Here is an 11921-nt window from a genome sequence, read left to right as displayed (position 1 = left end):
TTTATTTTTTTGCTGTGTTGGTAATCATAGAAGGTCTTTTAACCTTCTTTAGCCCATTTCAATTTCCTTGATCCTTCAGCAAAATTCTAAATTTCTTCAATTCTAAAAATGCCTATGTGAGAGATTTATTATAATTCTTTCATACAATGTTGACATCACAAATGAAATATTACTTCATTACAGATAGAGACATTTAACTACAGATGTTACCAGCCCAAATATGCACAAAAAAGTACCAAAAAAGGCTGAGCAGGTGAACTGCATCTATAGAAACATCTTTCATTAAACTTTTTCATAGTAAATCTTTCCAGAGGAGGGGAAAATACCCAAGAAGTAGCTAATCTAGTTCTTAAAGGAATAAGCAGAGTTCTTTAGAGCTTCAAGCATGTAGTTAATGCCATTTGCACAAGGGGGGATTTTTTTTAATATAGCTTTCTTTTGATAACATTGATAAAGCTGCCATTTGCAAGTATCTTGTAATAGGTTAAATCCAATGACTTTCCTTTAAAAGGGAATCTTTTATTTAAGGTGCATCTTCAGAGTCTTCTCAGGAGGAACAAACAGCATCTTGTGAAGGTAATTGAGTTTTGTTTTGGTTTTTTTTTTTGCAATTTATTTAAAAAATTTTCTTAATCGCACACAAGGAAATTGCAGCACAAGATATTAAAAACAAAAAACCCCAAAACAATCTGTTAAGGTACTTGTTTGGCCCCTGGTACTGTACTGAAGTATTCAAATAAAACCTTAAATATTTTTATCCTTGAAAAACCCTTTGCTATTATCCCCATTTTCCTAGGCTAATACCCTAACTGCTGGACTTTCCATCTCATTACAATGTTCATTTCAAACTTACGTTAAATTATTATTGGTGTTGTGTTAAACTAATATACTCACTGCTTCATGTTTTTGGTTTAGGTTCAAATGCTGCTGTTAATATGGATGTATCAGAACCTGTTGGTAAGAAGAAAATTGCTTTACTATAACAGGTCTATAAAGGACTTCTAATATCACTTGTGTTAATTCACAAGTGAGCTAAACTAAAGCTGCCTTAATTGAGCCTTTGCAATTTTTGTTGGTACAGAAATTGTCTGCTTTGTGCCTAGATTGGAAAAGAGTTACTAGGACATTAAAATACCACTGCAATAAATTTTGTGATGGCAGATGTATTGGGATTATTTGAACTTTGCATAGGAACACCCTGCACTTCTATTTAAAAATCTTATTTCAAATTGCAGAATGGATTTATTACTATCTTCTGGTTTGGAATTGACAAGATGGAATATAATAATGCTGTATTTCTCCTAATTTTCTGTGAACCTTAAATTAAATTGTTCTTTTCTTTTTAAAATGATGATGTTTTTCAGAGCAGTTTTGGTGCAGATGTGTGACTGTAATTGACTCTCATGCTGTTCTGAGTCTACGGTTAGATTTACTTTTCGCCGTAAAAGTGCTGCTTTGTTAAAATAGAATTCTCCTAATCCGTGTGAGTCAGTTTTCTGATGTCAGCAGACAAACTGGTTTGAAAGCTCCCCATACTATCCACTTCAGAACCAAAGAAACTGCCTGTTTAATGTAGCAGGGCACAAGCCAGGCTAAAAATTAAAAAGGCACCAAACTAGTTATTCATAGAATCAAAAAGAATTTCTAGCTCTCTTTGATTTAATGTCTTAATCTATTTGAATAGTCCCTCTTTTTTAACCTCTAGTGGAAAATGGAGAGACAGAAATGTCCCCTGAAGAATCATGGGACCACAAAGAAGAAACAAGTGAAGTAGAACTTGGAAGTGGCCCATCAGGAGATGCAGGAGCTACTGAGGAGGGTGCCCAGGAAATGATGGAGGAAGAGGAGGAAATGCCAACACCTAAATCAGTGGTAGCACCACCAGGTGCTCCTAAAAAAGAACATGTAAATGTAGTATTCATTGGGCATGTAGGTAAGTTGTAAATACCAGGTTCAGGGCAAGGGATGCAGAATACTTGTAATGTATGTTTAACTATACTTTGAGGTTTTATGTAATGCAGCCCCTTTAGTCAAGCCAGTGTATGGTTTTCTTTCTAGTTCTGTAGGTTACTTGTTTCACTGAAAATACAAGTGTTTTCTTACTTTTACAAAAATCCTGTCTGTTGTTTGGTGTTAGGAAATCACTTTAGAATGAACAGGGCTTTCCTCCTGACACTGCATAGCAAGTGTTATGAATAAGTAGCAGGGGTCCAGAAATTGCTCTTTATATCAGTGGGAACTGGGTATACCAAAGGTTAATCATACTTCCTCCTTAGAAGATGAAAGTGTGCATCCTGCCTTGACAAGGTCATAGTACCTTGTTTTAATAATGCTGCTGTGTTAGTCTTTCTAAAGCAGTAATAGGTCAGAAAAGGATAGGAGAGGGCCTGCATTTTTTCAGAATAATATCCATGCTTGTGGCTTCTCTGAGAATCTGGTTGGTGGATTAGGTAAGGAGTACCCAAACATCTCCTGCAAAGGATTTAAAAAATGTTTTGCTGGAAAACAATGGTCCCTTTCTGTCCCTGGTAAGATTGCAACTTAAATACTCCTGTTTTGCAACCAAGAGAATATTGACAACTTGCAGAATCAAAAAATAAAAATAAATGGAGCGGTAAACTCAGGATTTAAGTTGCTAAATGCTATGGGCTAGGGCAGGGGTAGGCAAAATATGGCCCATGGCCCGGATCCAGCCTGCCAATTGATTGATCTGGCCCATAGGGAGCTGGTGGTTCCAGCTGTCGCATTGTGTTGGGTGGGCAGGTATGTCCTGACCCTGTCCAGAGTTTAAACCAGCTCCCATTCCACGCACTGGGGCTGCAGCTGACATGCTGATACAGCAGCATTGCTTGCGGACCCAGGAGGACACCCCGATCCACAGAGGGAAGCAGCTGACTGCATCCACAGCTGATGCCAGTTCCTGCCTAGCACTGCTTCTGCTGCATGGGCTGGGATCTGGTGTAAGCTGCAGGGTTATGCTGGAGGTGTGGAATGGTTGGGAGGGCAAGGGAGAGGGAGAGGAATGTTGCGGGGAGAGGAGAGAGAGACAGACAGCTCTGCCCATGATGGGTGGCAGCAGCCCCAGCGCTGGGTACCGGGCAAAGGCAAGACCCTCCAGGGGGCATGCTTGCCACTTCTGGGGCCCTTCTGCCTGTGGCTGCCCAGAACCCACGCCAGGGCTGCCCTGTGGCTTCTCCCCACTGCTGCCACCCCGCAGCACCTCCAGGCCACCCTGGGCCCACAAGCACTAGCAGCAGTAGTGGGGAGGAGATGCAGGGCAGTCCTGGTGTGGGCTCCAGGCAGCTGCAGCCAGAAGGGCCCTAGAACTGGCAAGCGTGCCTGCTGATGGGCTGGGCTTTTGCCAGAAGCAGTGTTGGGTGGGTACCAGTGTCAGTTGTGGATGCAGGCAGCAGCTTCCCCCCTGGGAATCGGGGCGTCTACTTGAGCTCCTCCTTGGATAGAAGGGTGGGCCAGAGGCTGACCCTGCTGAAGCTGTTGCACCAGCTCTTCCCCCTCCAAATCCCACATGGGTAGGTTTGGTGAGCTGTTTGGGTAGGGGGGCTCTGACTCAGCCAGTGACAGCTTCCCAAAACTCCTTATGTGGCCCTTGGGCCCAAATAATTGCCCACCCCTGGGCTAGGATCTTGCTTGAATTGTTTAGACTAGGAGTTGGCAAACTTTGGAGCAGCAGGGAAGGTACTCAGACCTTTGCAGGGTGAATTTGTGTGCCATATGTTGCTGACCCCTGGTTTTAGACAGTTTGCAAGTAAATGGAAGGATGTGAAAATGAAAGGGTGTGGGTGGGATTGAGCCTTGGAGTCTAATGGGGAAAACCATAACAATGCAATTTCATTGACCATTCTTATTTGTAGAATAGATTTGAAGAGAAATAGAAATTGCATTTCTTGGGATATTTTAAAACTAGATGACAAAGTGGTAGAACAGTGCTGCATGGTCAGGAAATAAGATCATCTCACTTTCACTTGCAATGTTTAATTTTTTTAGTCTTCTTTTCTCTCTCTCTTCTTTTTAACCTTAAATTGAATGAATTTGTCAGCTGATTTTCTTTTTATGTTTGCCAGATGCCGGCAAATCAACCATTGGAGGACAAATAATGTAAGCAAGCTTATCTTTTACAGTAAGAGATTTCTGTAGATGTGTAGTCTTGTACTGTGAATTAAAATGCATTAAGTATTAGTAAATAGTAATTTTGATGGCTTTTGTCAGTATAGATTAATATTTTAAGATGAATACCAAAGTGGTATTTTATGATGAAAGTTTATTAATTTGGTTTCTCATTGTCTTTGATTCTTTAACTCCAGCAGAACTAATCCGCTGATCTCCACAGGAGTGTCATTTACTTAATGGAAGCATAACTGTACAAGAGCCTGATTATTAATAACAAAAAGTAACAGTGTGTTCTTTAAAACGTCACTCCTTTTTTTTTTCCTGAAAGCTGACCTTTCAGCTGCTGTTCATCTACTCTGTTAAATTGTCCTTTTTGTAAGATTTAAAAAACTATTTGAGTGTACTCAGTGTCAGAGTTAGTTTATGAATCATAACTTCATTTAAAGTCATCAGATTATATACTGTCCATTTTATATAAATTAAGCCTGTTAAATGTATCTACAGTTTGGGTTCTTCTTTACTGAGAGAAATGAAAGTAATCTAGTTAGGTGTTCAAGTCTTTATAAGTTGAATGGCATATATTAAGTGTGTGTGTGGGGTGGAAATTGCTATATAAATATTAGTCTTCTGAAAGAAAGTATTGTCATAATTTTAAGATGATACTTTTAGTGACAAAGTGAAAGATCTCTGATTTTCCTTATCCTTTGATCAAACCAGAACGTAGGTCATCATAGTTGATCAAAACACTGTTTCATCCAGTCCAGTGGTTCTCAACCTTGTTAGGTTTGAGGCCTTCAGGAAATGCCAGCTCTTAGGTTTCTAACAATACTAAGTTTATGTGGCACACTACGTTACCTGTGAAAAGATCTGTAGGCATTCCAGGCTGCCACGTTACCCTGGTTGAGAATCACTGATATAGTCATCTTTTCTTCAGATAATGGTCAGCTCTGGGTATCTCCGATGATGCAAAAAACTCTGTATTAAACAAATCTGGAATAGCTTCGTTATAGGGGAAGCTGCTTTTTTAACCCCCACTACTCTGTAGTTGCTTTGGCTTCACAGATCATGCTGCAGAAGAAAACACGATTTTTAATATTTTATTATATCTGTATGCAGGTATCTATTTTTTCTATTCCTGCCAAGATGTTTATGTTCCATAAACTAGTTTTGCTGTATTTTTTTTCATTTTTACATTTATTGCCTTTTAGTTTTGTTGAATATCTTTTTTTCTTTGTTATGAAAGAAAGTAAATAGAGTGCCTGTATTTTCTCTCTTTTATATGTTGCTGCCTTTATTATTTCCTTATGAGTAAAATATCAAATTGAAGCTTCTAAGGAAAAACACCACAAGGGACATGGTAGCATTAGACAAAGAGCACCTAGTATAGGTATGTAGGTGTTTTAATATGCAGAAATCAGTGGGTAATGGCACTTCCTTTACTTATCCAATCTTAAGATGGGATGACTATTAAAGAAATACCTTTCTTTAACTTTCAGTCATTCCATTGCATTTTTTATGTAAAGTCATGTGTTAGGGTTTCTGACCCCTCCCCACCCCTCACCCAATCTACTTACTGGCTTTTGTGTATTCTTTAAACTGTCCATAAACTGAAGCATTTCCAAATTCAATACAAAAAATTTTTTTTTTGCATGGTGCTTTCATTGCACTAGCTGTCTAAAACAGTATCTCTTTGAGATGAGCTCATAGAAGTACATTTATGCCTTGTTTTATGTTTTACTTTCTTAATAGATATCTACACCTTACATGTAAAATAGCAAGTTGTTTTTTGGAGGGTGGAAATTCCAGCTCTGCCCTTTTTAAAACATGCCTCAGTTCTGCAGAGTAATTTATTCATATACCAGTAGATAAAAATGTAGATGCCATGTTGTTAATGTAAAATATCTTCCTCCCTCCTTAGGTACTTGACAGGAATGGTTGACAAAAGAACACTTGAAAAATATGAGCGAGAAGCTAAAGAGAAAAACAGAGAAACATGGTATGAAATTTTGTTTCGTAAGACTATAACAACTTATTTTTTTTCAAGAGCTTCAGTGCAGACTGTGTTCTTTTTCCTTTATAGTACTTTATGCTAATTACCCCAGTATTTCTCTGGCTAGACTTCTTCAGCACGCTTGCATTTATACAGTGTGTTCAACATTGGAGCAGATTGTGCTTATCTGTCCTGCAGAACATTGCCTTAGCTATGGTGTTGCAGATCAGCAGATAGCTAGTGGCAGACCCTTCCCTTGTACATGAGAGAGAGATGAGGGAGGGAATTCACAAGCTGACAGTCTTTTGGGAGTAGGGAGAGATGGTGGCAAAAGTCTAGCCCATAATATTTTTCACATTAAGCTCATAAAGAAAGGAGAAGCAGCTATGAACTTAGTTTGGTCACAGGCTGGAAGCCTCCCCTGCTCCACTCCCCCCCACCTCCCATCAAAATGTAGCAGCCCAGCCTGCTCCCTCCTTTCTCCTACTACAGCTCCTGGGTATCTGAGCTCCCTCTGAAAAACACCTTCTGCTTCTTAGAGGGAATAGGGGGGCTTGAGCAGCAGCTGAGAATATTTTCAGGAGTAGCAGTACTGGAACCCTAGAGAGAGGTAGGTTTTGACCCAATTTAAATGCATTTTATGGTGGGACAGCAGGACTGGATCATGCCATGAGTTCATTTTATTGTGGCAAGCATGAGCAGAGACTGTCTTTATTCTGGTATGACATGGTAAGCCTGTGGACTTTTCACAAAGACCCTGAATGCTTTGGGTATTTCTAGTCTGAATTCTTTGAAATGAAAATGAAAATATCCTAAATCATTCTCTTAACAAAATATGGCATAACTGACAACAAAGCCTGGTTTCCACGTTGTAGTCATTTGTCAAATTTTTCCACAGTTGACAGGACTGAAGTTTGGGAGTTACTTTTTTCAAAGGTCTGCTAAACTTTTCTTGGTCAGAATTGATAGAGCAGAGGTTTTAGTGACCAAAAGATTGTTATATGCATAATACTTTAAAGGTGTTAGGGGAAAGGGATTTTCTGCCTTGGTACCCTGTGTGGGGATTTACAGGCTGAGTAGGATCAAACCAGTTGGTCTGTTGCTGAGAAGTCTAGGAAATTCTGAAGTGTGAGAGAGGGTATGATAGAGTTTGTGTAAGTAGTATTTGACCCCTTGATACAGTACTCACTAACAATACAACATTATGTTGAATAATAAATGAGCTAAAACAAAGATCCGGACAGGTTTTTGCTATTAAAGATTCAAAGCATCTGTGTGCTAACTTTTGAATACCTGACAAAATTCAAATCATTGTTATTACTTCCTATCTGCTCAGATTTCTCTGTCCTTTTTATAATACTATATTCTTATTTACTGTCTTATGCGTAGCAGCTGTGCATTATAGTTAAGTATCATTCAAATCCTTTGCTAAACTGCACTGGGTATGTACAGAAAAAACCAACAGTAGTTTGCCAGCTGCCATGCTTCTCCTGCTGACCAGTTGTCACGTTGTTTCTTGATGCTTCCACTGCCTTTCTGTTTACACCTGTTGTCTCTTGTCTTGTCTTTATTCCTTAGGGCAGAGATGGCCTTTTGTTGTGTTTGTACACTACCTGACAAAATTCAAGCATAGCATAGTGATCTCCTAACCTAATGCTGAGGTCTCTAGGTGCTAGGTGCATAACAGGCATTTTGTCCATTCCCCATTCTTTTCCTATTTCACATGTACGTGGCTTGATTGATGCTTGTAAGGTTCTTTAATGGACAGTCTTATAAGAATATGTGTTTAACATACTGAAAACACTGCTTTTAACAGTGGGCAAGCTTCTATAGCAAGAGGATCATATTTTGAGACTGTAAACATTTGTATTTTTCAGTGCCCTCATGCAGACTTGCCAAATTGTTTTCTGCTTTAGTACAGGAAATTTTAATTAAATTTTGTTCATATTCTACCAAGTCCCTCTTATTTTTGGGCAACCTACTTCTGTGTTAGCTAATGTCATTCACTAGCAACACAAAGAACAGAAGTCCTGATACCCAGCTTTCATTGGATTATTTTCTAGAAGAAGGGTAAAGCATTTGTAAGTTAGTTTTATTAGAACTTTTCCATCACACTGGTAGAGAATAGAAACGTCCTACATGTTGCTAAAGGGAGTGTAAAATGACTTGCAAATGCTATTTTTACTCTAAATGTTTTAGCCAAGCCATGTTGATTCAAAGTAGGACAGAAAAATTAATGTAAAGTTTAAAATCTAGCATTAAATTGTAAAATTGCTTGATGCTTGGGCTAAAGGTTGCCTTACCTCCCTCTGCCAAGCTTTGTGTCTAGTACTATACAACAATCTGTTATCTAAAAAACTGATTCAGAAGTATGCTTTTCTGTAGTATCCCATCTTAGAAAACTTGAAATATTCTCTTTAGATGACAAAGAATATCTAATCTGTTGCCCAGGAAATAACTTTTTTTTTAAAAGACAATACAGGGGAAATCTAGCAGTTCCTAAGATCTTATTTATAAGCCAGAAAATGAAAGCATAGTTTTCACTGCCCTTCTTGCTCATATGCAACAGTGGGTATGATGCTTGTGTTACTTCAGTTAATGTTAATGCTTAATGATATTGGGAAGAAGAATTGACCTTTCAGTTCTGTGACATCTGTCTTTTTGTTCTGTCAAGAATTCTTGGGTTATGGAGGAATTGGTGGGCATGGAAGAATGGAAACAGGTGCATTTATTTCATTTTGTATTGTGACCCAAAGGCATATATATGGAAGTGAACCAAATAATATATGCATTTTAAATTTTGCTTAGAAGCAGAGCATACTCTCGAGTAGGCTAAAATTGATAGATTGGTCACTGGAGACAACAAAATTGCCTTGATCATTTTAAGTAGTTTTAAGTCGTTTCTATTTCATTACCAACTTTTTAAAAATGTACTGTAGTTATTCTCTATGGAGGATTGTGTGTCAAAGCAAAAATAGCATTGTGTGTCCATGTGTTGGAGGAAAAAAGAATAGAAGTATTTTTCTTGATCAAGTTAAATTAATCCTCTTTTGATTTCTTCAGATGTTCATTTATTTCTAAACTGGGGCTAAGCATGAAATATTTGAGTTTACAGTGTAGTCGTGGATAATAGAGTAGATGTCTATATGGTGGAAGGCACTGCTGAGCAAAAATACACTGAGCCAGCTCTAAATGCTCTAGCTTTGGAACTGGAAGCAGTGAAGCTGGATTCATGTGGGTTTCACACAGCCTTGAGTTCCAGTCCAAAACTAGCCCAGGCAGATCAAGCTCAAGAGGATCTCTGCCCAGTTTTATGCTGTCTGTCAGGGGCGGGCAAAATGCGACCCTTGGGCTGAATCTGTCCCACCAGGTGACTTTCATCTGGCCTATGGATGGGCGCCCATCAATTAATCTTATCTGGTACAGCCTGCAGCTCCCCTGCTGTACTTTGCATGGAGCTGAGCCCTGCCCCCTCCCACCCTCACGTGTAAGAGAGTAAGACTTTATTTTGAGCTATGATGCAATCACCTCTATATATACTATGGAAACGCACATACATTGGGACAAAAAATATGTTTTAAATAAAACTAAAATACGTTATAGTAGATGTTTGATTTTTTTTTTTTTTGTATATGATTTGGTTTTTTTATCCGGTTCCAAGATGGCAACCCCCTTCTCCAAAAAGGAGTTCTTCCAGGGACAAGGAGAGGGACTTCTGGTGGCAAAGGTCAGGGGGTAGGGCCAGGACTCCCAGCCCCAAGATGGCAGGACATCCAGCCCCTGAGGCTCCCCTTGTGGCCCTCAACAACTCACCAAAACTCATTAAGCGGCCCTTCAGCCGAAATAATTGCCCACCCCTGCTGTATAGGTATACCAGCAATTGTTGATATGACATGTTCTCAGTCTTAACTGAGGTGTAGCTATTTTGATGCAACATAACATGGTAAAAATGACATACTGTTGTTTGTACAAAATGTGTTTGAGAGAATTATAAAACCAAACTTTGTTAGTAAACATTAATGCAGATTTACATTGTGTGTATTAGGTACCTATCTTGGGCCTTAGACACAAACCAGGAAGAACGAGACAAAGGTAAAACAGTAGAAGTTGGTCGGGCCTATTTTGAAACGGAGAAAAAACACTTCACAATTTTAGATGCCCCAGGACATAAGAGCTTTGTTCCCAATATGATTGGTGGAGCTTCTCAAGCTGATCTGGCTGTGCTGGTAAGAGAAACAAACTGAACTTTTATTTGTGATGGGTCTTTTGCAATTTAAGTCTATTGGATTTGCCTAGACAAGAGTGTTCTATTTTGTGGACAGTTGTGACATTTTAAACCTTAATGTTGCAGTTTCCCATATTTTCTTGTGTACCACCCAGAATAAGATATACACCTTGTTTTTTGAAAGGCAGAAGAAAAATGTCCCTTGCTTGTAGTAAGTAATTGAGCAGCAGGAGGTAGGGAGCTGAGCCTGCTCCACAACCCTCTGGGTTGTATGCAGTTATTTTTGCCTTGGCCCAGAAAAACTGTAAGCAGCAGAAAGTGTTTTTACTGTATTTCCTCACTTATAATGTGTACCCCAATTTCCAGCAGCTGTTTTTTGGAGGTGAAAGGTGTATTTTGTATATGAGAAAATATGGTATTCATGTCTGTAATTCAGTTCTGCTAAATTCATTTTTGTCATGGTAAAATGTTTTCAGAGTTAAATTAGTGTTTTGAATATTAATAGTGATTTTTGAATAGGCTGTAGCCTATTTAAAGTTTTTTTCCCAAAATATTTCATTGTTAGTGTTTTGTGATCTTATAAATGTTAAAGCCCAAGCAGAATGATACTTTTAAGGCCCTCTCTATGCATGCAGGCAAAGGTGCAATGGGATCCAATACGAGATCCATGCAGTTGTGCCTCTGCCATGCAGAATCCAGCATCAGATCCTATCACACCTTTTACTGCCGGTACAGCAGAAGCCTGGAATCGACATCCTGGGCTCCCCGTGTACCGGAAGATAGCAAACTCCCACTGCAACGAGTGGCATAACTCTCAGTCTCAGCAGCACCCCACTGCTACTGGGACCAAGAGTCCTGCAACTGATGGGACTCTCAGCCCCAACAGCACTCCTTGGCTGCTGGGGCCAAGAGTTCTGTCAGTGGCAGGACTTTCCACCCTGGCAGCACATGGGATGCAGCCACCAGCCCCAGCAGCTGCAGGACTCTTCCTCCTGGCAGCCCTGGGACACTTCTGAGGCAGAGAGTCCCCCCAGCTGCAGAACTTTCAGCCCCAGCTGAGCAGCATTTCCCTGTGTGGCTGGGAGCCTCAACAGCTGACAGCTGCAGGGGGAGACCCTGCTGCATGTGCAAATTGAAAGCTGAATAGAAACCAGCTATAAAGTTTCTACACATTTTCCAGCTCTAACATAGCTGGATGGACCTTTTCATGGTGTGATAGTTAATTTGTGTGTGTAGCCGGTCTAAATAAACTGCACAATCAACTGATTAATCTCATAATATATGTAACATGTAGAAGGGGCCTAAGATTGTAATATCTTAAATTGATACGTTTTCTGAGATTTTTGTTTTCAGTTTAGGCCACCTTAACCTGCCTACAGCATTTACGATATTATCGTGCATTGTTCTTTATCCTAACTAGAATATAGTTTCATAGTTAGTAGGGTCGGAAGCACCTGAGCAGATCATCAAGTCCGACCCCCTGCCATGGCAGGAAAGACTACTGGGGTCAAATGACCCCAGCAAGGTGATTGGCAAGCCTTGTCTTAAAGACCCCCAGGGTAGGAGCCAGCAGCACTT

General features: G+C 39.7%; 1 protein-coding gene across 1 annotated transcript in view; it reads left to right on the top strand.

Annotated features, from left to right (window-relative positions):
* The first annotated feature begins 510 nt into the window (after positions 1-510).
* GSPT1 (G1 to S phase transition 1) overlaps positions 511-11921 on the top strand; it is a 38416-nt gene continuing 27005 nt past the window's right edge. The window contains exons 1-6 of the mRNA XM_019507416.1: positions 511-576; positions 916-957; positions 1706-1933; positions 4083-4116; positions 6047-6124; positions 10164-10344. Of these exons, the coding sequence (XP_019362961.1) occupies positions 936-957; positions 1706-1933; positions 4083-4116; positions 6047-6124; positions 10164-10344 (543 nt within the window). The 5' untranslated portion in view covers positions 511-576; positions 916-935. The remainder of the gene's footprint in view (positions 577-915; positions 958-1705; positions 1934-4082; positions 4117-6046; positions 6125-10163; positions 10345-11921) is intronic.

The sequence above is a fragment of the Gavialis gangeticus genome, unplaced genomic scaffold (genome assembly GCF_001723915.1).
Source record: "Gavialis gangeticus isolate Ggan-Ray unplaced genomic scaffold, GavGan_comp1, whole genome shotgun sequence".
NCBI lineage: Eukaryota > Metazoa > Chordata > Crocodylia > Gavialidae > Gavialis > Gavialis gangeticus.
This window is presented reverse-complemented; position numbering and strand designations above follow the sequence as displayed.